The following is a 27,482-nucleotide window of genomic DNA, read 5'->3' as shown; positions in this document are numbered from 1 at the left end:
CAATTTAACTTAAAGGGAAAATAATTGCATATAGTGATGAACAACTGTAAATCAGTGACCTCTCGTGACCTCACAGAGTCAAAATGGCAGCCCCCATGTTAGAGGACGAGGATCAATTCGCAGACGATTATTACTCCCTTTTGAACTTATCCAAAGATGTAATTATGTTTTCTCTCACGCATAAGACAAACCAACCCTTTGCTTTTATTGTTTAATGTCCATTGTCGGCTGTGCATGCTTTGGCGGAGTTGTCACTAGCCATTTCGCTTCGGCGCCAAGGACATCATGCTGTGTTTTTTTCGGTTTATGATGAAACGCTGATGTCACATTTCCACTTTTCCAATAGATCGTAACTTTTGATGTTTTCATATAGATGCTTAATTGACGTCTCCAAGAGATTTATAAATTCCGACATGATTATACAACCACAATTACCCGTCATTCAGCTGTCATTCCGAACTCTGAATTTTGACAGCTCTGAGCCCGTGTCCCAACGTTGCGCCAGGCGCCTTTGATATTCGTACAGATATCTTTTCTGTGTATTATCAAGAATATTAAGTCAAGTTTCAAGTTTTTCATATATTGATCCCCAGACATACTTCTTTTTAGTAAACATGTGTAGGGACAATTGTAGTTTGACCCTACTCTCTCTCTATTCTAGCCAAGAAATCATCTGTGAACTTTTAATGTTAGGTAAGGTCTAGTTCACAGGCGAGAAGCTGTCAGTAGTAAAAAATGTATATGGAAACGGGCCAGTTCAGCAGAACGAAATTACAACAAAACGCTTGTGTCATTGGCAAAAGTCAATTGAATTACATTCACCGAGAGCTTTGTGGTCTTCTGGACAATTTTCATCGAATTCTGTGGCGTATACCAGTGGTGATTCCATGATATCTTTCTTTTGTGCCTTACTCACAAATGTACAGGTATCACGCACGTGGTTGACATTTAGGTGGTACAAAAAAAAAAAAACTCTGGCAGTCACAGCATCAATTTCTTGTCATTTTAAAAGCATGTCACACTTCATACTTCTACTTCACTCAACTGTGAGCTTTTCATAAGATAGGTGCATAGGTGGCAGAATCATCCAAATGCTATTTATACAGAAAATATAATACTTTATATAACTGGACATATGACATGCAAAATTATTCCACTCTCAACGACCTTGCTCTTCAGCTGAGACACTCAGCTTTACGTTGGTATATGAGTCAGGAAAAATTTTCAAGTTAGTCATGGACGAAAGTTATGGTCATTTAGGGCATACAACGGCATCTAGCGTTATGGTGGGAGGAAACTGGGCAGAACCCAGAAACCCACAACCATCCGCAGGTTGCTGGAAAACCTTCCTATGTACCTCTGCTTTATAGGTCTGACTGGACACACAATCCTATATGCATGTTTTTTTATTCCTGGGCAAAAAGTACATACCTCTCATCAATAGCAGAATGTGCCCAGGTTATTGCCCAAACTGTCATAACTTTGGTACTGGGGTAAGACCACATAGCAAAGGCATCAATCTCTGTCAGCCATTCTTCTATCTTAATGGTCTGGTACAAATGGTTCAATGTAAACTTGTTGTGTATTTTCAATATTTCTGATACATACTGTCCTCAGCATTTCATCCCTTCACCTGAGACCTCTTCCCCTTTCTGTAGGGTATTATTATAAGTGGAATAAATTTAACCTGAATAAATCCTGCCAGAACTGCTCAGATTGAGGAGCATATATGTTTTAAATATCAACCTGCCAAGTCTTGAGTTATTCTTCTCAAATTTTCTTGAATCAGACGATATCCTAGAATTTCACTTGAATGAGCGTGGATGTGTGTAGGGAGGGGTTGGGGGGGGGGGGGATATATCTGTTGTGTTTGACATGCCTTTCCAGCAAGATAGTATTCATCTACTGTTAGTATTTAACCCCAAACAATCGAGCAAGCGATAAGAATAAGGTTGAAACATACACGAGTTTATCAATTCATCCATTCCTGATATTGTGGAGATTTTGTTATTCAACATGCCATTAATGACAGAAGTGAGAAATAAATATTCAACCTGGCAAAAGGACTGATCACAAAAGATTAGCATATACATATATGCACATATATTCTCTCCATTCCAGATAAGAAATAGTTACAGTTTCAGTGTTATAGGCAATTTTTCAGGCCAAATTAAAGGAGTTAATTGCATGAAAATAATATTGACATGTAAACTAGTAATGAACAAAAAAGTATGAAAAAAATATGATAATCAGACACACAGTTTGGGGAAATCATACATTCAGTCTGTTTTGTATTATTTGTTGAGATGATTTTGTATTTTATGCAGAGAAAATTACTCTTCGAATTTGTTTTTAATTTTGTTTTAAGGCTTCGCCAGATGATGTCAACGTTGCCTTCAGACGATTAAGTAAGATGTTTCACCCAGATAAACATGTCAACCCAGTCCAGAAGAAACAAGCTGAAATCATGTTTAACAAAGTCAAGCGGGCTCATGAAGGTATAATAATTCAGGTCATGTGACTAATTCAGGTCATGTGACTTTTTCAGGTCATGTGATCAATAGTCCTATCAGGGGTGTCTAAGCTCTCTATCTAAGCTGTGTTTGGGTGTATCCACTCATTAATTTGACATCATTCGCATAACTGATTCATTCTTTAATATATGTACATTTAATTACAGAACAGTACAGCCAATCAAATAAATGGATATATTCTTGAGTTTCAGGTGAAAGGAAAGGAAACTCAGTTATACTGGAAATAAAACTGTTTAAAGCAATTTTTGTTAAGAAACTCCAAGGCTCTAAAGATAAGGAGAATGAAAAGTGAAAGTTGGGCATCTTTGAGGAGTGCCATGTTGTGAACCTATAACTAGATGTCTGGTCCGTCATCCAGTTAGAAAGCAGAATTATGTGTCCTTTATGTCACAAGTTTTGATGTTAATACACAACTTGCATAGCCCCCTTTGTTAGCTGATATATGGTCAAGCACCTGGCCCTAGTTACCTCCCTTGATAGCCACTGGTATTGAGCCTGTGATAATGTGGTGAAAATGACTAGCTAAGATATGACATTAGATGTAGAAAGCTATGTGAATTCTACTTTGTCTTAAAGATTTGGAATGCCTCATTGTTCCAGGCTGGGGTTCAAAAAGGTATAAGGCAGTAAGAAACTTCTGCTTTAAAGAGAGCTAACTGGCTACCAAGGCTACACTGAAAAACTCAGGGTCCAACAGCATGGCTGTATTTTGTATTCTACCTAAAAATTGCAGCACCCGTGTATATGTGAGTGAGTGAGTGAGTGAGTGAGTGCTTGGGGTTTAACGTCGTACTCAACAATTTTTCAGTAAAATGACGATGAAAGAATCCTTAGGGTGCATGTACGTGTAATGTACCTCCTTGTAGCAAGACGAATTTCCACCGCTCTTTTATCTAGTGCTGCTTCACTGAGACGACTTACCGAAGGCAAGTAAGCCGCCCCTCCTGAGCCATTATACTGATACGGGTCAACCAGTCGTTGCACCATCCCCTTTATGCTGAATGCCAAGCGAGGAAGTTATAACGCTCTACCAACTGTGCGCCGTGTATATGTAGTTGTATTTATACTTTATTTAGTGAACAGTTAATTAGAAAAGCCATACAAAATATGGCTACTGTTAACTGAGATCTAAAAAATTACGCTTGGTTAGTTTACATGTAAGTCAGCTTCATTTGAGAGTTTTCTTTTAAAATCCTTGGTTTGACATCAGTCTTGCTTGGTATGAAGTGCGTGTACTGAAGATTGTCAGGATCACAGTGCAGATGTCTGCTATTTGATCAACCCATAAAAATTAACCAACCGGCTCTCATATAAATGAAATATTATCATCTTGAGCCGGTGAGAAAACGTACACAGGTTGATCGAAGAACTTATTACATGTAAAATGAACATGATATCTTGCTTGTTAGCAAGCCAAGTTTTTCTGTACATGGCATATAATGTTAAAATAGGTTGCTGAAAATCAGGCTTATACTCAAAATAGTCCAGTCTTCACCTCCCAGCTGTCAACTATTGAAACAGGACCAAATACAGTTTAGTGTCTTCTGCCATTTTTATTTCAGTTTTGTCTGACAAACACAGAAGGATGGTGTATGATATGTATGGAGAGAAAGGATTGGAAACAGATGGTTTGGAGGTAAGTTTTCAGCTGGAGAAGAACTGTATGTACCATAAAGGAGGTACATGTTGTTTTAGGTTTGACATCTCTGTCATTTCAAATATTGATTATGATCACAGTTGTGTGTTTTAAAGAAAGAGGCGGTCTGCCAGCAACTTGCGGGTGGTCGTGGGTTTCCCCCAGGCTCTGCCCGGTTTCCTCCCCCTATAATGCTGGCCGACGTCGTATAAGTGAAATATTCCTGAGTACGGCATAAAACACCAATCAAATAAATAAATAAATATGCAGATCAAATATTAAGTACCACTACTGTACCTGAAAGTATCTTATAACTGTTGTAGTATTAATATGTTTCCTATCTTTGAAATTTATGTATCTGTGATAATGGATAAAAGAGAACTTAACTTTAAGTACCACAATGCAAACTTTTTTTTTTCAAGTTCCAAGCATACATAGGTTGTGCAACATTGACCGATAAAAAAAATGACTCTTCATTTTTGCTTTCAGGTAGTTTCAAGAGTTAAGTCCCCTGCTGAAATCATTGCTGAGTATGAACGTCTTCAGAGAGAGCGAGAAGAGAGAAGATTACAGCAACGAACCAACCCACGGGTAAAAATGATCAAATAAACAACACAAGATTTACCAGCACACATTTTTTTTGGTCTGTAAAATGACATTCAAAGTATTCCTTGAAGTCAGTGGAAGTATCACAGTTTCCTAGCCAAATGACGCCGTGAGTGTTGCCTCTGATTTAGATTAGCTCAGTGTACCATTGCAAGCAAAATTTCTCATTTATTGCCTATTTTTTGCTCTGGCTTCCTCTCTAGTTGTGCATGGGAAGGTCTGTCATGAACCTGTGGATGGTTGTGGCTTTCCCCCAGGCTCTGCTTGGTTGGCTCCCACTATAATGCTGACTGTCATTGTATAAGTGAAACATTCTTGAGTGTGTATTAATAAATTATGAATATATTAATAAATATTTATGCCTAAAGTAAATTGTGTTCTTTGGGTTGTGTATTCATCTTGAAACAGTCTAAACATGTCTTTAGTAGATCTACCAGAGACATACATGTAGTATAAGCCATCATGATCCATGCCCAAAGTTGTCCATCCCAGTCAGTGTAGTTTTATTTTCAAAATCAAGTGATGCAACTGGATAAATCAAAATGTCCTCTGTGCAAGCCCATTCTGGGTGCTCCAACATGAGGGGTAGCTATGGCAACTGATAAAGGTCAACACATTTAGTGTTGTTATTCAATACCTTGTTTACAGGGAACAGTCAGTGTTGGAATAAATGCCACCGACCTGTTTGAAAGCTATGAAGATGTGGAATACAGGTTAGTCTCCCTTTGTGAAACTTGTTATTGGAATTGTGCGATAAGGACTTCCAACAAAGTTAACAAAGTATGTTCTTCTGCTTTCCACACAAGTTTACATCATGCCTCAAATGGGCAAATGCGACCTTTTGACCTAATTATAATGTACATGTACGAGGGATAGCCATTAAATATAAACTTTGTGTTGAAGTTACGTTATTTATTTTTTTTTTTTTGGAAATTTGAAGAAATTCTGTATTCTTGAATATCATTTGCAGTGGTCCATTTCATTATTGGTGTAAAATTTAAGTAATTTTGTAAGGAACCAGTACAAATCATTATCGATGCTTGATGGTAGCTTGTGAAACATTTGTATTTATGCCTGCACTTTCTGTCTTCTCTTGCCATGATATGGCTGGGATATTGCCGATTTGACATTAGACAGTAAGAATTCATTTATTCTGACTTCTCACTGTTACTCAATTAAGGTGATTTTTGTGTTGGTCAGAGTTTCTGCCTATCAGTTTACGAGTAAAGTAACCAGTTAACCAACTTTATGCTCTGGTAGATGTTAAGTTTTATATTCACAGCCTTTAAAGGTATTCTTGCATGAAAATTTGGCACTGATAAAAATCTTGTTGAATATTAAAGAGGGGAGCAGGGGAGATAACTCGGACATGTAACATTAAGTGTTGTGGCTGAGTGTGAAGGTACACAGGTTAAATCTAAAGGTGAGATTGAAAATAAATTTGCTACTATTAAAGAGTAACATAAGCCTTCGTGTGTTTTCAGCCCTGGGTTGCCCTCTGTGGAGATCAGCAATATGACCATATTCCAGTCCGTGGAGGCCCCCCTGACAGTGAAGGACACAGCCATCTTGGCTGGCACATTGAGCACACAGAACGGGAATGGTACAGGATCGTTTATCGCATCCTGGAGACGCCTAACCTCCGACAAAGGCTGGGCAGAGGTGAGCTGACTTCAGGGAATTTAGTTTCTATCCCCAGAAAATGGTTTGACCTATAACAAATATATTTTTATAACCCATTGCATCTATTTTGGGGGCATTTTAATTTGCACCTGTGTATGGGTGACAGTCTCTGTGTTCGTGTTAAAATCTAATGAAGGCTGGTGTGCCTAATTTTCACCAGATTTTATGGATTTTGGGTGTGAGTGTTACACTGTTAGTAGATGTGAATTACCTAGTAAATGTGGGCCTGTTTCCCGATATTCCCCAGCGCTGTGCAAAAGGTGGAGGTGAGGAAGGGCATATTTGTTTTTGACTGTTCTAGTACAGAGTGGGACCATCACTGTGTGTGTATTTTATCATGGTCAGACTGCATTTATCATTTGTTTTTTCTTAATGTCATCTTATAAAGTCACTATGATGAGAGTATTCACAACAGGGATGCTGTTGTTTGGCTGTACTTCATGGTATATGTTTTCTGTTTCCAATTGTCAGGTTGAGGCATCAGCGGGTAGTGGATTCGGGCTTAGTTTAAAAGGCTTTAGGCAGTTAGGACGCAGATGGCAAGTATTTTAAGGGCTAAGTTGATGTTATGGGTAAACCTACATGGTCACATTTTCTCTACCTGTAATTATACTATTCCTCGTAAATGTCTGTGTAGCATCCACCAACAAACTAGAGGATATGTTCTTATGAAATTGGGTAGATAATGAGCTGAGGTCCCTGCAGGTGTAATCTGTCATTACATCAATCAGTTGAACACATCAAATCACAGTACATTATCTTCTTTTCCCCACAGTTATGGCACTGTGAGCTGTTCATTACACTCTGTATCCAGAGGTTTTCGACCAGGATTTTCCACAAGTAAGTACAGTCCTCGTAATGTCAAGAGTAACTATGTGCACTTACAGGGGTCTGTTTCTCTGCATGGTCAGAATGTTGCGCAAGTTGCAAGTACCCAGGCGGCTGACGGCTGCATTCTAAGATGAAGAGTAAGCAATATGTGCGTGATCATGGCGATTAGGCTGGAATAACGTCATGTCCGCTTTGAGAAACATCCCACAGATCCATTGTGTGTCCATGGAATCCTGATCTGAGATCATTCCAATTTTTTCTCAGAAAATGTGTATTTCAATGTGTATTTCCAGTGGAAATATGTAGGAGTTTGTATTAGTTTGAATTCCTCTGTCACTGGGTGTGTCTTTAGCTTAATTCCTCAACGTTTTTGCATATGAAGGAGAAGTCTTCATTGCAGTTTATGCACACTTATAATTTGATTTTGGATTCTGGGCTTCACAGAAAGCATAAGTTTATCGGTCGACACAGGATGGTACCATCAGAATATACTTGGGTAAACACCCTGCAAACATGCAAAAAGTGATTTTTCGTGAGATATTGGTACATTGTTTATCCCCACTGTCATTTTATTGAAATAAATTTGTTTCAGGATGTGGAATACATTGAAATAAGTAAAGAAAAAGATAATTTAATTATTTCAACAGGGCTTTATTTACATGTACTTGTATGTAAAGGTTGATGTCTGCATAAGCCATATACCTGTCCACTGCCATATGAATGAAATATTCCTAAGTATGTAATACTAAATCAGATAAATAAGTAACGGATAAAATAATATGATGGTGTTTTTATGATCCATTTCAGTGGTTGCATATCAAATAGACAAAAACCTACAGGGTCGTTTGTCTTGGAATCCTCTGCATCCTTCAGCAATGAACACGACAATTGTGTACGACACAGAAAAACACCACGCAGTATTAACCCTACAGGTAAACTGCAATTACTCATCGAGCAGTCACTAATCACACGGCCCTTGCCAGCTCAGTTGGTTAAATCACTGACGCATTGTGAGAGTCAAGCCTCCGACCAGTGAGGTTGCTTGTTCAAATCCAGCTTTTGCTCTTTGGCTATGGCTGTAAGGCGACAGTTTTATTAGATAGCTGATGAAGGGAGATGGTTCACTCCGGGGGGCTTTGGTTTCACCTGTAAACCTGACCACCATAATATAAGAGAATGAAAAGTCTAGGGTTTGAGGTGACAAGCTTTAATGCATGCGCAGTTCTAATATGCATCCTAAGATAAATAGCAAGAAATATGCACACATATGTTTTATATATCTAGCAATCCCCTTAATGCTTAATGGCTGCTGGGTTTTGTATAAAAACTGCTTCAAATATTGTCTGTTTTGTTTTATGAAATTCTGTGTGCAGATTCATTTGTGACATTTCTTAGCTTTTTTTTGATTGGTGTTTTACGCCGTACTCAAGAATATTTCACTTATACGACGGCGGCCAGCATTATGGTGGGTGGAAACCGGGCAGAGCCCGGGGGAAACCCACGACCATCCGCAGGTTGCTGGCAGACCTTCTCACGTACGGCCGCCAGCATGAGCTGGACTTGAACTCACAGCGACCGCATTGGTGAGAGACTTCTGGGTCCTTACGCTGCACTAGCGCTTTAACCGACTGAGCCACGGTGGCCCCGAGATTAACTTTCAAAACCAGCTTGATTAATGCTTGATGAAATTTGCATGTTTAGCGTGGCATTCAAGGTCACTTACTGATAATTTAGCATTAATTTCATGCGTTCATCATGGTGTTGATCCCTTACTTTGCCCTGAATTTTATCTATAATTGATTTGCATAAAATCTGTGTGTGTTCCACATTTCCAGCTAGGTATACCAACTACATTTATTTCCACAAGTTACAGTCGAAAATTCCCAGAGGAAGAGTCAAAGCTGCGAATTTCCTGCAAGTAAGTTACGCTTTGTTGTAATATTTGAGGCAGGAACACTACTTAGGAATTATAGAATTGAGCTTGTTCTCAGTGAAATGTATAACACCAACATGATGACCTCATCTTCCAGTTTACATATGTATATACTCATTTGACCATAAACCTGACTGGTGTCATATATTTATTTAATATATTTACTCAAAAATGTTCACGCCGGAGTGCCTTTTTGCCTATAACTGATAAACTTTGCCCATATGTGAGACACAGATGTACTGGTTACATATATGTTGTATTGGTGCAAGGCATATCTTCTCAAATAAGCTTCATTTAAACAGCACTTTAGCAGACGGCAATTTGAGTGCTGGTTAGTGCCACCAAGCCCATGAGTCTATGCCCAATGCTAGCACTTTAGCAGACGGCAATTTGAGTGCTGGTTAGTGCCACCAAGCCCATGACTCTACCCCATTGTTGGGATTAAGCCTACTCTGACAGCATTGTGGTGATTTCTGTTTGGACCATCACTCTACAGCTACATGTAGGTGGGCCAAATCACTGCATTTTAACATGAACTATATATATATATATATATATATATATAAAAATGGATATTATTGATAATATCAATTAAGTATATTACCTGAAATATTTATTTTAGAGGATTTGTAGAGGTAATAAGTCAGTATATTAAATGACATCAAGACGTTGTAATTTCGCATCTCGAACCTCCCGTGTTGAAGGACAAGCATCTTAACCTATTCTGTGCTGTCATTTTAGTGAACTTTATTCTTTCAATATGGTGTCTTAAAAAAATGGATATCTCTGAATTTAGAAATATTGCGAAATTATCTCTCAAATTTTAATACCTTACAACATCTATGTTTAACCTGATCACGATAAATTTGGATAATTATACGTATATATGTTGGTATTTGTTGGTACAAAAGTTATCTGTGTGATTCAATATGGCTGCCAGAGCAGGGACATTTGGTGCACTATTGGAGTATGGATTTGAGAAGAAGATTACACAGTACAGTGTGCTGGGGGCCACCATGGTTATAGGGGTGCCAACGGGGGTTCTGCTCAAGATTAAGTAAGTACATCTTTTCATCTGTTAAGACAAGTCTTCAAATGAACAGCAGGGCAATGATAATATCCAAGTTGGACAGGGGCCAACTGCATGGTACAAGACAAAAGTGCCTTCTAATAATTTTGCAACTTTTTAAATAGTGTGAATAGCTTGAAGATTTTCCATTATGTCCTGCACCAACTTTTAAAATTAATTTCAGCTTTTTATTGTGCAGATATGGTCATATGACATGTGAATATGCTGGGCGTATGTACTAATGTTATGAAAGCTGTGCGATGTTTTCAAATCTGCGATGTTGTTCATTATATGGTTCACATGTTCATGACTTAGAATCTGTGTTGCTTGATTCTGGGAGTTTTGTTGATTTTGAGGTTTGTGTAAAACGTAAGATGATACACTATAGGGAAAAAAATATGTGTTAGCACCAAACATAATATTTTTAGTTTGCCTGTATATAGTATATCTGAAGCCTATGTCATACATGAGCGTCTGCATCATTAAACAGAGAAAGCAATGTTAAACAAAATGTTAGTGGTGGTGTCTTAAAAGGACTGCAGGTATTGAGCTCGGGATTTGCACACATGTAGAGGAGAATAGCATGAGGCGGATATTCTGTCGTTGATTGGATTTGTGCATATTTAGTACCGTAAAATTCCTGAATTCATGACTTAGTGTATTGTGTGTGTAAGAATCAATGTTAAACAAAGTATTAGCGGTGGTTTCTCAAAAAGTTCTGCATGTATTGAGCTCCGGATTTGCACACATGTAGAGGAGAAAAGCTTGAGGGGGGTATTCTGTCGTTGATTGTATGTGTGCATATTTAGTACCGTAAAATTCCTGAATTCATGACTTAGTGTGTTGTGTATAAGAATCAATGTTAAACAAAATGTTAGTGGTGGTGTCTTAAAAGGACTGCAGGTATTGAGCTCCGGATTTGCACACATGTAGAGGAGAATAGCTTGAGGGGGGTATTCCATTGTTTGATTCCATGTGTACATATTAAGAACTGTAAATTACTGAATTCCTGACTTGGTGTGTATAAGAATCAATGTTTAACAACATGTTAGGGTTGGTATCTTAAAAAGTATTGTATGTATTGAACTGAAGTTTTACACGCATGTAAAGCACAGTGACACAAGGGGGGGTGTTCTGTCACTGAGGCTTAGTGAGCATATTAATTACCGTAAATTACTAAATTCACGATTTCAGTTCTTCATGAATTGAGCCGAGGTTTTGCATTCAGATGTCTCATACAGACAAGCTCTTTGGTAGCCTTGCCACCAGTTCTAAGTTTGGACATTTATTTGTTTTTAAAAATGTTATATTTGGGATAAAATTTCAGGTAATTTAGTATGCTTTTATAGACATTATATTGACACGGGTTGTATTAACTGATATTCCAGACTGCACCGTGGTTCCCAGACCTTCCTCTTCCCGGTGCAGTTGGCGGAGACTGTGGTGCCGAGTGCCGTGTTTTACGGGACAATTGTTCCAATGGCTGTTTACCAGGTGGCCAAAGTCTTAATTATTAATCCATTTCTACAACAACAGAAGGAAAAGTGAGTGTTCATTCTTACCTTGTAACTTTTGTAGAGTTTCTATGTACTGTACTCGAGGGAGCCTCTGTGATTGAGATAGTTAGCGTGCCAGTGCTTTGTAATGACCCAATAGCATGTCACCAATGTGGTCACTGTGAGTTTAGGTCTACCTCATGCTGGCTTCCTCTCCAGCTTTACGTGGGAAGGTCTGCCAGCATTCTGTGGATGGTTACGGGCTTCCCTCAGGTTCCCCCCTCCATAATGCTGGCTGCCGTCATGTGAAATATTCTTGAGTATCGCATAAAACACCAATGAAATAAATAAATAAATAAATGCATGTACACTGTACTTGGGATAAAGTTTTAACCAGGACTAAGTTGCACTTTTTGCCTGCATCTGAGAGCTTTATTTTATTTTTTTCTTTTTTTTTTTCTTAGAAAGATGTTTTAAGGTTTGATATCCTACTGATAAAATTAGATCAAAAGTAATATTTTAAAACCTTTATTTACCTCTAAAAATGTGAAGAAATGCTTGACACAGACTGTAAATGATATACATTCAGTATGTGACCAGTGTCTTTGCTGTGAGTTTGTTCAGTTCATACTAGCTTTCTGTTAGGTTTGCCAGCAACTTATGGATGGTTGCGAGTTTCCTCTGGGGCATGCCCAATTTCCCCTCAATATAATGCTGGCCTCCGTGGTGTAACTGAAATATTTGGAGTGTGGCATAAAACCCCAATTAAATACATAATAATAAGTTTTAGCTTTACACTGGGATATGTTGAGCAGTAAATTCTTATCTACAGTGTTAAAAACACTTTAAATTCCAGTTAAGTCTGTGCTGGTCGTTTCCCCCCCCCCCCCCCCCTTTCCCCAACCACAATGCTGGCCTTCGTCATACAAATGAAATCTTCTTGAGTTCAGCGCAAAACACCAGTCAAAGAAATAAATAATAAAATGTCATATTAATATGCCCCGTTGTCTTCTGTTCCCTCAGAAGAGTTTGCCGCTTTCAGACAACATGACGACTACAAGTGGTGACGCAGGTGTAAAGGGGAGCAACTTAATAATACACACGCATATACATGTAAACGCACACAGACCTAGGTTATTTCCCTTGACTACAAAGCACATGTGTTAACAAGTACAGACTGAACTTTCGTAAGTTTCAGTTTGATGATGGACAGTGCAAAACTCCCAGTCCTGACACAATATGGAATAAAAAGGAAAATGCCTCTGAAACCAAATATTCTTGTAACACAGTAGGATGATACCCCTTTGCCAAGGTGGCGACATTGTTGGAAAATGATTTAGCAAAACTGAAATAATGTTCACAAAATGCACAAAGACAAATGGTAGAGCTAGCACAGTCAGTATGTAAATGATTTCATTATGATTGTTGTGTGGTAGAGAGCTGGAGAAGAAGAGGGAGGAACACAGTGACAGACTCCGTCAGAGACAGCAGGAGGCTGAGGCTGCGGTAAGACGGGTCTTGGGCCTGGGTGGTACATATGGGATATGCCCTGGGGAGGCTTGCGCAAAGGGATCGTAAGCCTAAGTTGATTGTAAATCACTAAGATCATGATCGTAACCCTAATTTACAGTCAACACCCTTGTACACATTGTAATTTGTGATAATCGTAATTTACAGTCAAAAATTATAATCAGGTAATGTTAAGCAAAATTAACATTAGACTGTTATTAATTTTCGACTAGGTTCACAAAAATGTGCAACTTGATTTGCTCAAAAAGATGTCATGAGAATTTGTTCATATTTTGTTGTTAGCTGATGAATCGTCTTTTGAAAATGAACGCAAGAAAAAGTTATTGACTGGTACTTTCCATTTGCTCAGTCTAAGTGCTGATTTTTCTACCTTTGTTTACCTGAACAGATATCTCTGATGAAGGAGACCGTGGAGCGCTCCCTAGAGATTGAGGAGAGAAAGGCAGGACTGATCATTCTAAAGGCAACCTACGGGAAATTGACGACCGATGAAGATACAGAGTAAGCTCAAGCTAGACATACTTTCGCTACTTCCGCACTTTGTAATAAAAATGCGATGAATAATGACACTGAATAACACAAGATTCAGCTCACCATGAACACCTTGATCCAAGCATTCAAGCATTAACAATTCCAGATTAAAAAGTTGATTTACAGTTTTATCATGCACATCAGGATAAGATTGCTGTGACCACTTAGGTCTGTTTCAACTCCTTCTCAGAAATACATGGGACTAAAGATTAAATGCTTTGTTGTCTTTTCTTTGAGTCATCAAACAAGGCAACAGTAGCATTTTTTTCTGTACTTCTGTAAATCTTCAAACTTTTCCACCTCTAAAGCACTTTTTTAGAGGACTTTTATATATGGCATACAATTTATTTTATCAAGATGATGCTAAAATAATTTGTCAATAAACATGCACGCTTCATAAAACTGTGCAATTTAGTTTTCCACACCCCACGGATCTCTCAGAATGTTTCCAAATATTGGTTTCCGAGGTAGTTGAACAGTTTGAAGAATAAGGGTAGTCATATGATCACTATGTTTTGTTCTGTTGAGTATAAAATAGTTTTCATCCTTTTATAATTTATTTTCATTAAATATGATTAGATTTACTGTAGAGTTTTTAGGAACATTTGTTCATTAAGTCTCTTTATTGATGAGATATGGATATGGTATATTTTCCCATTCTCGCAGTTAGGGATACTTTTAGGGTCTGTGCTGTAATAATCTGGCCATATTCACCATTCAGTTTGCTTGATGCATCAAGTTTTGTCTTTATGTGCGGTAATAAACTGGCCATATCCACCATTCAATTTGCTTGATGCATATTTGTCTCCATGTCCTGTAATAAACTGTCCTGTAATAAACTGGCCATGTCTGCCATTCAGTTTGCTTGATGCATATTTTGTCTTTATGTGCTGTAAAAAACTGGCCATATCCACCATTCAATTTGCTTGATGCATATTTGTCTCCATGTGCTGTAATAAACTGGCCATATCCACCATTCAGTCTGCTTGATGCATATTGTCCATGTGCTGTAATAAACTGGCTACGTCCGCCATTCAGTTTGCTTGATGCATATTTTGTCTTTATGTGCTGTAATAAACTGGCCATATCCACCATTCAGTTTGCTTGATGCATATTGTCCATGTGCTGTAATAAACTCGCCATATCCACCTTTCAGTCTGCTTGATGCATATTGTCCATGTGCTGTAATAAACTGGCTACGTCCGCCATTCAGTTTGCTTGATGCATATTTTGTCTTTATGTGCTGTAATAAACTGGCCATATCCACCATTCAGTCTGCTTGATGCATATTTTGTCTCCATGTGCTGTAATGAACTGGCCATATCCACCATTCAATTTGCTTGATGCATATTTGTCTCCATGTCCTGTAATAAACTGTCCTGTAATAAACTGGCCATGTCTGCCATTCAGTTTGCTTGATGCATATTTTGTCTTTATGTGCTGTAATAAACTGGCCATATCCACCATTCAGTTTGCTTGATACATATTTGTCTCCATGTCCTGTAATAAACTGTCCTGTAATAAACTGGCCATATCCACCATTCAATTTGCTTGATGCATATTTTGTCTTTATGTGCTGTAATAAACTGGCCATATCCACCATTCAGTTTGCTTGATACATATTTGTCTCCATGTCCTGTAATAAACTGTCCTGTAATAAACTGGCCATATCCACCATTCAATTTGCTTGATGCATATTTTGTCTTTATGTGCTGTAATAAACTGGCCATATCCACCATTCAATTTGCTTGATGCATATTTGTCTCCATGTCCTGTAATAAACTGTCCTGTAATAAACTGGCCATATCCACCATTCAATTTGCTTGATGCATATTTTGTCTTTATGTGCTGTAATAAACTGGCCATATCCACCATTCAGTTTGCTTGATGCATATTGTCCATGTCCTGTAATAAACTGGCCATGTCTGCCATTCAGTTTGCTTGATGCATATTTTGTCTCCATGTCCTGTAATAAACTGGCCATATCCACCATTCCGTCTGCTTGATGCATATTGTCCATGTGCTGTAATAAACTGGCTGCGTCCGCCATTCAGTTTGCTTGATGCATATTTTGTCTCCATGTCCTGTAATAAACTGGCCATATCCACCATTCAGTTTGCTTGATGCATATTGTCCATGTGCTGTAATAAACTGGCTGCGTCCGCCATTCAGTTTGCTTGAGGCACATATTTTGTCTGGATGTCTTATATTTAACTGATTGTACTTTTGTCTTTGTCTGTTCACAGAGACAGGAAAGGAGAAGACTGTATAGATGTAACTATCCCTCTACAGGCTCTGGTTAAAGATTCCAAGCTCCTTCTGCCAGAAAACACAACCAAGGTACGCACAGCAGCTTGCCTGTTACACTGAGTATACAGCTGTAGACAAAGCTTCTTTACATAACTTTACCTAAATTATTACTAGCAAAATTAGGTTTCCTCTCAGTTTAGCAGCACATGACATTTTGTGTGTCAGATGTGGTGCGAGTTTAACGGTTACTTGCCAGAGACTGGGAGTTCTGCTCCAGACATTCTGATTTCCTGGCCCCATGACACTAAAGAAAGTAGCATGAATGAAACACTGGTATTTTTTAAAATTTTGTGTGAAATATAGTTCGGGAGCTTGCCTCCAGTTGCCAGGACGAATTAGGTGAGGGTTCAAACCAGGCCTTGGGAAGGATATTTTTTAGATTCCTCAGCTTTCATTGTTAGTGGTTCAATGGTGACAATAAGCGATCAACGATGCTGATGTGGCCATTGGTGATCTGTCAATGAAGCTGATGTGGCCATTGGTGATCTGTCATCAATGCTGATGTTACCATTTGCACTGTCTAACATTTTGTGAAGACCTCATACACTGGATCTCCTACCAATATGGTATGGTATGACGTTAAATCCCAAGCACTCCCAATATGGTAAGGATTTCTCGTACAAGACGTGTGAAAGTTAGTCAATAACTTGCCAAGGTTTTTGGTAATCCAGTGTTCCATAACCTTAATCCATATGTAATCCAGTGTTTATGTTTCATAGTGGGCTGACAGGGTTCTATGTAATCCAGTGTTTGTGTTTCAAAGTGGGCTGACAGGGTTCTATGTAATCCAGTGTTTGTGTTTCAAAGTGGGCTGACAGGGTTCTGTGTTATCCAGTGTTTGTGTTTCATAATGGGCTGACTGGGTTCTATGTAATCCAGTGTTTATGTTTCATAGTGGGCTGACAGGGTTCTATGTAATCCAGTGTTTGTGTTTCAAAGTGGGCTGACAGGGTTCTGTGTTATCCAGTGTTTGTGTTTCATAATGGGCTGACTGGGTTCTATGTAATCCAGTGTTTATGTTACAGAGTGGGCTGACAGGGTTCTATGTAATCTAGTGTTTGTGTTACAGAGTGGGCCACCAGGGTTCTATGTAATCCAGTGTTTGTGTTTCAAAGTGGGCTGACAGGGTTCTACGTAATCCAGTGTTTGTGTTTCAAAGTGGGCTGGCAGGGTTCTGTGTTATCCAGTGTTTGTGTTTCATAGTGGGCCACCAGGGTTCTATGTAATCCAGTGTTTATGTTACAGAGTGGGCTGACAGGGTTCTATGTAATCCAGTGTTTGTGTTACAGAGTGGGCCACCAGGACCCTATGTAATCCAGTTTTTGTGTTTCAGAGTGGGCTGGCAGGGTTCTGTGTTATCCAGTGTTTGTGTTTCATAGTGGGCTGACAAGGTTCTATGTAATCCAGTGTTTATGTTACAGAGTGGGCTGACAGGGTTCTATGTAATCCAGTGTTTGTGTTACAGAGTGGGCCACCAGGATCCTATGTAATCCAGTTTTTGTGTTTCAGAGTGGGCTGGCAGGGTTCTGTGTTATCCAGTGTTTGTGTTTCATAGTGGGCTGACAAGGTTCTATGTAATCCAGTGTTTGTGTTTCAGAGTGGGCTGACAGGGTTCTATATAATCCAGTGTTTGTGTTTCAAAGTGGGCTGGCAGGGTTCTGTGTTATCCAGTGTTTGTTACAGAGTGGGTTTCCAAGGTTCTATGTAATCTAGTGTTTGTGTTTCATAGTGGGCTGACAGGGTTCTATATAATCCAGTGTTTGTGTTTCAAAGTGGGCTGACAGGGTTTTATGTAATCCAGTGTTTTTATTTCAGAGTGGGCTGCCAGGGTTCTATGATCCTTACCTAGGGGAGGAGAAATCTTTATTTATACGCTACAGATTTCGTAACAAGGCACACCAGGTCACACTGGGGGACAGGGATCCAATCAGACTTCCGCAACAGAGTAAGTCCTTCCATCTTCTGCAGTACTATAGCCTCAACCACTGTTATGCCACATTCCATAATGTTATTTTTCAGGGTTGAATACAAAAACTGGACCGGTTTTGTCTTGGAAGTGGATCATTTGGAGGGAAAACTGCCTAAATCAGTATTGCTTGTTGTATCAACTCAGCAAATTTGGATTAGCCAAATGAAATTTTGCCAAACACTTTCTCATACATTTTTGATGATTCGCATTTGATTGAAATCAAATCAGTGAATCAAAATCTTGCTCACACAGTACGATTTGTGGAAAATAGGAAGTGCTCTATTCCATTTTACTCATTTTGTTAGGAATTACGTAAATGAAATGGGTGTTTGCCCAATACAACAGTGTTAAATTCTGCATGTGAACATGGCTTCTGGCAGAAATGGCATTGTCATGTTTCACCTTGGATTGTTTGGGGACTGTTCAGGGCTGTAAGACCAGAACATCATATTCAGCCAAATCATTAGAATCCTAGATGTGATGTGAATAGGGGCATTTCCTTTTGATTAACCTTGGCACAAGTTTTGTGTTAAACTTGTTACTAAAGCGAATACTTTAGCAAGTTGTGCCACCTTGTCATGTAACCATCCAAGGGATCTTCATTGTGATAGCAAAATGGGTTGCTGCTATTGAAATTATCCATGAGAATTGAAAAAATTGGTCTGCTTTTGCGCGTTTCAATTTTGATGATTTCTGACATGTAGTTAAAGGACTGCAAGCATGTCAAACAAGAGTTCAGGCGAACGCTACATACGCCCCAACAAATGCATTTATTTGAAATGTATAAAAGAATACCAGCAGCATTGTGATGAGTATAACCCCTGAGAGGAGTCTTCATTGGTGTTGATGATAGGCATGTGGTTACCATGTGGTTATTCTTGAGTAGAGTGTTATTGAAACACAAATTACCCTGGGCACTCTGGTTTCCGCTACCCATAAACTGAAATACCATAGTGTTAGTGAAAAATTCTTGAATATGGCGTCAACCAACAAAGACATAAATAAAAAAATATAACACCAATTATTTATTTATTTGATTGTTGTTTTACGCCGTACTCAAGAATATTTCACTTATAAGACGCCGGCCAAAATTATGGTGGGTGGAAACCAAGCATAGCTCGGGGAAACCCAGGACCATCCGCAGATTGCTGGCAGACCTTCCCACGTATGGCCGGAAAGGAAGCCAGAACGAGCTGGACTTGAACTCACGGCGACCACAGTGGTGCGAGACTCCTAGGTCATTACGCTGCGCTAGCGCGACCAATTATTTAACACCAAAAAGTATATAAACTGATGTAAACAATGTTGCCCTTTGTGGGATTCTTTGGTGTCGCCCTACTGGCAGGAATGATCATGTCATGTCACATGAAGCACATGGGTGGAAAAAGTACTTACCATTAAGTCACAGAAACTTATGTTCAATTATCAGTTATGTCATTTCTTGTTTTGTATTTTCAGAGCATTTATTGAAAGACACAGAATCGGACAGGATGGAATCTTGACCAGGATAGACGTTTAGCCTTGTTACACAGATAACATATCACGTGGTGATAATTCAGGATGAAGTGGCAGCCATCTTGTCATCAGAGTACAGAAGCCATACTGGACTCCTGATCTGCTCTAGTCTGCTTGATGCCTTTATTTTCTGCAGACAGCATTGGCATGCCTGCTCTAAACACATGCTGTGTTAATTAATGACAATAAGCACAAGGATTCTTAATGACAGGGTCATCTGAGGGCAGTGTGTTATAAACTTTTATGGTAGATCTGATAAAGAGCCACTGCTGTCCCCTGAAAAATTAGACTGAAATTTTAGAATTGCATAAAAGAATTTTCAAGGCACAATAACTACCACCATGGTTGAAAAAGTCTTGGGATGCATGCGACCGTTCAGAGGTCTTAACTTAAGTGTTCTCATGAAGTAAGTATTCGGTAGTTTCATCACACAATTTGCCTGGTGTGATGAGGAGGCTGAGTTAGTGTTGAATTGAGCTGGAATGATGAAAAGTAAGGCAGTTAGTGTGGAATTATGTTAACATACTAGAAAGCATAGTGTCGATCATTAAAGGCTATGTGTCCTGCATAACATTTTCTTTCCGTGGGACTTTACATGAGGCTATAAAAGTAGAAAGGATTGAAAAATTTAGTTTCCATACATTCCTCAAAGACTTAAACCAAAACGAAAAAAAAGCATTGATGCCTTTGCAAGTTTAGGAAAAGATATTCAATTACCTTGGTTCTTATTATTTGACCCTTCATATAGAATTCCAAAGCTTTGGACTTGGAGAAGCTCTTTGTTGCACCAGTCAAAAGTCTCCACGTTCAGACATCTCAACCGGTTTTGGACCATTTCGTAACTGCTATGGATTCATGTTAGCATATACAGCATACATGTACCCTTTACCATGATCATGTAAATCCTTTGTATTGATAACATCTTTGTGTCCTGTAACCTTCAAGTGTATGGGAGAATCCAAGTTTACAGCCTGTGTGCACACTTTTGAAACAAGTCTTTTTATTTCATTTATTTTTTTGGTTCTGCCAGCAACCTGCTAATGTTCATTGTTTTTACAGTTCTCTGTCATGTTTTCTCCCACCATAATGCTGGCCGCCATCGTGTAAGTGAAATATTCTTGAGTATGGCATAAAACAACAATCAAACAAATCATATTATTTTGTGATTTTTTTGTATACAAGTATACCTGTGTGGTCATTCATGACTACATGTATTTAGTAAAGCTGCGAAACAGATTTTGTTTCCATTTCAAGTACATTGCTGGCCCAATCAGAAACAGTGCTTTTTCTTGTCACAGCCAATCAGCGGCTGACCAACACAGAGCAGACTTGAATCCAGCTCACACTTGTACAGGTATCAGGTAAAATAGAAACGGTGTTAATACTCCAGGTAACTTCCTCTACGCACCCATCCCTGATAGCCTTTGAGTAAGTGTGATTCATGGGTGTGGCATTTTAACTACCTTAATTCCTCAACCTTTTCAGTTATAAAAGAGCAACTTTCAGTTGCACTTTATACACATTATTAAAGTTGATTTTGGAGACATTTTGGTTGGATGGGCCAATTTCAAGGCTGCACAAAAAGTATAATTTTATCAGTCTGCATGGAATATTCTTGAATGAACACCTTGTAAGCATGTGGAAAGGTTGAAGAATTACAGTGAACACCCATTTGAGTAAAAAAATTTTGGAAATTTCAGATAGTTGCAGTCACACCATGTTGAAACATAGTTCATTTTCTCCAAAAATCTGTTACTGATCTCACTAAGTCTGGTTACTTTGTTGGCCTTACTGAGCGTTGTGGAACGTTTGGTCACTGAGAGACATTCAGTCTGACAATTAGTCTGATGGCCTGTACATACACGTTTGCGGTGGGTGGCTAGAAATGTTCTTCTGGAACACCGGTTTGGACAGTTAACTGAGAAAATAACAGCCTAAAATAATTTGTAACAAAGAGCTAATTGTTGTAGTGCTTTGATGTAAAACTGGTTATGTCTTCTTTACTGCTGCATGCGACTGTCCTGCTTAGGGTGTGGATTCAATTTGCAGATTTAAAAAAAGTTGCAGGACTATACAAATGCGTATTTGTATGAACACCTGTATTATTTTGCAACATGTCAAGATGTGTTGGGTGATTGACTAAAATTCTGTGTTGATGTGAATTTGACATTGTACAGAGACTGTATCATAATTGTTGATTTGAGAGATTAAAGCTGTAAAGAATAGGATGTGCAGTGTTATTTTAATACTGACCAGTGCCCTTGTGTGAATGTTGACGAGTGCCCTCGTGTGAATGTTGACGAGTGCTGGTATATGAGTGCCATCGTGAGAACCCTGGCAAGTGCCCTTGTGAGTTCCAAGTGGCCTTGTGAGAACGCCAATGAGTGCCCTTCTGTGATCACTGGTGAAAGTGCCTTCGACAAGTGCCTTTGTAAGAACAATCACTAGACAAAATATGGAGCACGGAATAGTTTAATCCACTTCTTACTACAAAACATAGAAATAATCAAACACCGTCATGCTGCATAGATGTACTAACGATGGTAGTGACTTCGTTTGCGATTATAATGTTTGTACAAGTAACTAAGTCTTTTCCGGAGCCGATTAAATTCTGAGGGATACAAAAACTGAAGTCTGGCACCCTCAAATTTCAGCTGACGAATCACCCGCTGCATTTCATGGCCTCGAAACCCAAGCAACCATCTAGGGCCTTTCAGTAAATCAAACGGTCGCACATCTCCATCACCAAGAATATCTGGAACAAAAAAACACTCTTTAAGCCTGCAAAACTTGGATTTTACACACAAATAAAATAGATAGATAGATACTCCTGCTCAAGGAGAAAACAGCTGAAATCACTGTTTCAAAAAATAACATAGCAGGGCAAAGATCAGAAAAAGTACAAAGGATTCTCATTGGCTCAATCATCAATGGATCTGATTTGTGTTCAATGTCTTACTTCAGAATTTCTTTCAGAGCCTAATCCAGGTTAACCAAATCCTGTGCCCAGATGTTACTCTTGAAAATACTGACGAAAAAATGCTCTTTGTAAGCAAAATTTGATCAAAATAAGTCTTCAACTTTTTAAGTGCCCTCTGAGGTTAAACAAAGATTACCTACCCTGCAACATCAAGACTGGGGCCTACATGTGGTTGTGGTTATGTTTATGGTTGGCTGAAACTGGCATAAACCACCGCTCATGTACATACATGGACGAAACCACCTCCAGCAACCAAACCAGGAGCCAAAATGCTTTGGTCGCGTGAACATCAAACCATCTTTAAATCTTCAAATTTCTAACATTCAAGAAGGGTCATAAGAGGTCAAAATCACCACACATACCTATGTAGTCATTCTGTCCAAACAAAGCTTTCTCCCTGGACCAGTTGTTTTTGGGTGTGTAGTGTGGCATGTGGACAGTTTTATACATCTCTGACCTCGGTAACAAGCCTGAAGGAGAGACACGACATATTTCTCTTTGCGCATGGAGACATATACAGATGTCCATTACACAAAAGCATGTATACAGAAAGATGACACAGGATGAAAGTTTAGAGGATTACATGGTGCACAAAGACGTTCACGGAGACGATAGGAGAACAGTGTATAAAACTAAAGAGCTACTTTAGTGTCAAGACTTGTACGTTGTAAAAGAAAGGTTAATTGATAACTATCGAGATAGTCGGAATTCCTTTCTTAAATTGTTAAAAAAAAATTGACTTGTATTTAAAGTCACTGTTGTTAGTTTGTTAAGATAATATCGTACTTTCAAATGTGCTTGACATCATGCCTGCATGATTCATCATCACATAAGGAATATGTCATCGTGTAAGATATCCCTAACAAGCAGAGCCCATTTGGATTATGAAACGGCCAAAGTTAATGGATTTGTGGAGAATACTACATGTAAGTTGGCCAGGCAAAGTTAGGAACTGACGTCTAAACTACCTCTTCACTGTGAACACCTGAGGCATTACAAGCAGTCGGCTGATTTCTCAGGTGTTACACACTGACAACAGTCCAAAACAAAAGAACCATTGTGTAAGTTTGATTACCTCCCTGGTGCAACTTGACTTCATAGCCAAACCTTCGTGGACCTGGTTTTCTGTAAGGTGATGGGGGGTCGTAGTTTTTAACATTATCCTTGGACAAATGTCTGCAGGATGAAGACAAATACACCCCAGGAACAGCCCTACAGAGTGGACTTTTAGTGGATAAACCACTCTGAAATCCCTGTTTCTGCACGGAATTTATCAATGTTCTACACACATTGAACATCCTGCTTACACCAGCAGTCATATGGACAATTGGAGAAACCGTTGCCATTCTGAAATGAGAAATCAAGTATTACTGTCAGTGAGATCGGTTACACAGGGCAACTTAATGTGCATTCCTTGTTATTTACTAAAATGCACATTTGTTTTGTAGAATTGTTTAATTCTTTTTTTTTGGTGTTTTATAAGTTTTCACTTATAAAATGTTGTTTAATCATTTCTTATATATGTGACTTTAGATGGGTTGTGTTAAGGAATCATGATTTTGCCTATCTGTCCATCCTGTTCTGTCCAGGCTACAACCAGACAACTCCAGTTATTTGGCATATGCAGTGTAAATTTTTTGGAAGATAGGCCAACATACATGTGCATACTGTTGTGATGATGTGTCACACCTCTATTTCCACAGTAGCCATGGTAACCAGTGAAATTTTAGCTTGAAGAGAGTATGTCTGAAATAACGGTGTACTATGCCCAAGGAAACAGTGCTAAAATTCCTTCAACTTACCGCACACCAATAGGCTACATGTTACAGTAAGGAAGGGTTTGAGGAAGATGTGTTGGGGGCTCCATTGGTTGATCTGACCTACACTGACAGACACAGTAGCACTCGTGTTGCCCCGGCCTACACATTTGGCAGGTTTGCCATCTGCTCCCCTGTGGTCACTTACTGTCACTGTGACCTACACTGACAGACACAGTAGCACTCGTGTTGCCCCGGCCTACACATTTGGCAGGTTTGTCATCTGCTCCCCTGTGGTCACTTACTTGTCGCTCTCTCAACCACGGGAGTAGACCAGTGGCGCCATGCACCACCTCTGCTGAGTCTAACATCGGTCACTCAGTGGTTCGTGCCGTAATCTTACCTCATGGGCATTCGAGAACGTTAGAATGTTAAACTGTGACAGGTGGACACTGAATCTGTCGCCCGTGTTGGTCTGAGCAATCACTGGATCACACTCTAAGTACTGCTAGCATATCTCTAAGTCATCTATAGATCTCTTCCAGCTATAACTCTTTTCATACTCTTTAGCGAGGCCTCCACATATACTAAGTAAACACTCACAACATTAATAAAGTTTAAGAATATCAGAAAAAACTTACTTACACACAATCGACCCTGGATGTCAAACTGAATTAACATGGGCCTGACTTTAAATTAAATGGGTCTGGCACCAAACTGCGGATGGTTGTGGTTTTCCACTGGGCTCTAATCTGTTTCCTCCCACCATAATGCTGGCCACCGTCTTATAAGTGAAATATTCTTGAGTACGGTGTTAACACCAATCAAATAAATAAATAAATAAAAAAATTCAACTGGGAGATATTTGGAGAATTTGTTTTAAAAAAACTTGTACAATATTTTTCTGAGTATCTAAGCTTTTACACTATGCTAAGTTTACTGGAGGATCAACAGTAATATTACTCTCACCTGGCTTACAAAGTTGTAGTTCAAAAATTCAGTAAATATTTCTCGGTAAATAGCGTGAAAACATGCAACAACATGATACAGTGGCCAAATCCCGATGCGATTAATTACTTGCCAATTTAATTTTAAGCATGATTTCAAATGACAAATATTCTCTCATTATACACATTTAGAAAAACAACACTCATTCGCTGAACACTGCCGAATTGTTTAGAACTTACTACATGGCGCGCCTAGAAACCGGGAAAGAGATTTTAGGCAAGCAACACATCCATGATTCAAGGCTTGCTACAACAACAACAACAAGAACATGTGGGTAGCTTTAATTTAAAGGATTTCTGTTGTTGTTGTTCAAGTGCGATTTCTCTGAAAATATTTCTCTTCCATGTCTAAACCAAAAAAATTTAAATGTTCACGACGCCAAGCCATACCGTCAATGACTTTTATATTTGAGTCTAGATTTGGCCTCAAATCATCAGCACGGGGAGCTAGCTCAGATGGTAGAGCGCTCGCTTAGCATGCGAGAGGTACCGGGATCGATGCCCGGGTTCTCCAAGCGGTATATTTTTATTTTTTAAAATTTCTTTCCATTTTCTTATTAAGGAAAAGCGTGCATTTGTCGTAAAAGAAAGGTAGACTCCCGCCAAATCTGTTATTACAATGATTTAAACGGGAGAACTCTTTACTACACAAAAATGTGAGTCCAATGTTACTGACAAATCCCGAACTGTGAATTCAGTGCTGGGACATATGTAGGTGTACGTATTCACGTGACATGTCTACAGCAGAGAAAGGAGATATGTTTAGCTTAGCCGATTTAAAATGCCAATGTAGATGTTCACGTGACTGCCTTCCAATATTGCTTGATCACACAGGGCACGATTTCAAACCCGTTCTTGGACATGGAATTTGTGCTCACTTCTTTCAATGTTTGTCGAGCCTTGGTGACAATATGTGACCGACGATGCTCGTATGGTCGTGTGCGCAGGCTGTAACGTCTGATTTATTTTATTTATTTGATTGATGTTTTACGCCATACTCAAGAATATTTCACTTATATGACAGAGGCCAGCATTATGGTGGGTGGAAGCATGGCATGTAGGTCACATGCCAAAGGTCAGTTACAATTATATAAACCGACAGTGTGTATTCGAACCCTCCATGATGAAATAACAGTATGCATCGAAAATAAAATAAAAAACAGAAAATTTTATCACGGTCATCCTTCTGGGTTTTTTTTTTTATTCACAACATGCCTGCAGCATGTAAATATGACGTCACGATCAGATGTTACATTAAAAGTGACGGCGTATTCATACAGCATGAACAGAAGAACGAAACAAACACGAATTCTTCATAAGTGTGAAAACACGATGTTGTTGTTTCAATTTTTTTGTCCACACAAGATGTTAGGTTGTGGGTGAACTCAAGTTGATTATCCTTAGCTCATGACACAGATGGTGTTGGTTCCGTGATCAACCTGAGTGTTTATCATAACTTGTATTCTTCAACTGGATAGTTCCTAGATATTCACATCAGGATAACTGAATAGCGTGGACCGAGGTGTTGGAGAGTCCTTCGCAGACTTGACAGCATGCCAGGACTAAGCGTTGTATGGTATCACATTAGCGCGCGTCCATGTTGATGCCATGTGGACGGCGTTTGACGTATCTAGCGGCGCCAGCGCGACAGTCGGCGGCGTCCATCCGCCATCCACTCCCAGAACTTCTCCACCCCACGGAACCTCTTACGGTACTCCTCACTCTGGTAGTAAATGCGTCTATGACGTCGCTCTTCGGCCTCTTCCTGTAACGAGAAAAATACACAAGTCATATTCACTAATCTGGGTGATTTATAAGTAAGTCCTATGGCATATAATAATCCAGATTGTTTTTACCTACACTCTGTATGCACTGGGTACATGCATGTCGATCTTCATACAATATAAAAGACAAAAACATACAAATAAATCCACAGCAGCGACGACAGTTTGATAGCAAATGGTCACACGTATAACCGGTGAAATCAAAGCTTTTGCCAGGTTACCTAACAGTTATGGTTTTGTTCGAACTTTTCATGTCTTAAACAACACCCCATATATAGCACCATGGCCTATAAGCTTAGGCAAAAAAATGA

At 39.1% G+C, this 27,482-nt stretch overlaps 1 protein-coding gene and 1 non-coding gene across 2 annotated transcripts; both read left to right on the top strand.

Moving 5' to 3' along the window:
- Positions 1–83: 83 nt before the first annotated feature.
- On the top strand, positions 84–21,646 carry LOC135465578 (dnaJ homolog subfamily C member 11-like). Its single transcript, XM_064742836.1, has 17 exons — positions 84–158; positions 2,369–2,498; positions 4,097–4,170; positions 4,660–4,761; positions 5,425–5,489; positions 6,261–6,438; positions 6,931–6,998; positions 7,235–7,299; positions 8,098–8,222; positions 9,126–9,208; positions 10,164–10,280; positions 11,681–11,836; positions 13,225–13,294; positions 13,707–13,819; positions 16,096–16,189; positions 17,975–18,104; positions 19,587–21,646. Exons 1-17 carry the CDS (start codon positions 84–86, stop codon positions 19,628–19,630), a joined length of 1,689 nt encoding a protein of 562 aa, XP_064598906.1. The 3' UTR covers positions 19,631–21,646.
- Positions 21,647–25,828: 4,182 nt separating this feature from the next.
- Positions 25,829–25,901, top strand: Trnaa-agc (transfer RNA alanine (anticodon AGC)). The gene has a single exon. It is a non-coding gene; the product is annotated as a tRNA-Ala (tRNA).
- Positions 25,902–27,482: the final 1,581 nt, after the last annotated feature.

The sequence above is a fragment of the Liolophura sinensis genome, chromosome 5, assembly GCF_032854445.1.
Source record: "Liolophura sinensis isolate JHLJ2023 chromosome 5, CUHK_Ljap_v2, whole genome shotgun sequence".
NCBI classification, from domain to species: domain Eukaryota; kingdom Metazoa; phylum Mollusca; class Polyplacophora; order Chitonida; family Chitonidae; genus Liolophura; species Liolophura sinensis.
This window is presented reverse-complemented; position numbering and strand designations above follow the sequence as displayed.

What these genes read in the sequence shown, in the direction of transcription:
- LOC135465578 (XM_064742836.1), top strand. Translation starts at nt 84, where the DNA reads ATGGCAGCCCCCATGTTAGAGGACGAGGATCAATTCGCAGACGATTAT. An exon ending in ACGACCGATGAAGATACAGA is followed by an intron (nt 13,820 to 16,095) that starts GTAAGCTCAAGC and finishes GTCTGTTCACAG; the next exon opens with AGACAGGAAAGGAGAAGACT. An exon ending in AATCAGACTTCCGCAACAGA is followed by an intron (nt 18,105 to 19,586) that starts GTAAGTCCTTCC and finishes TTGTATTTTCAG; the next exon opens with AGCATTTATTGAAAGACACA.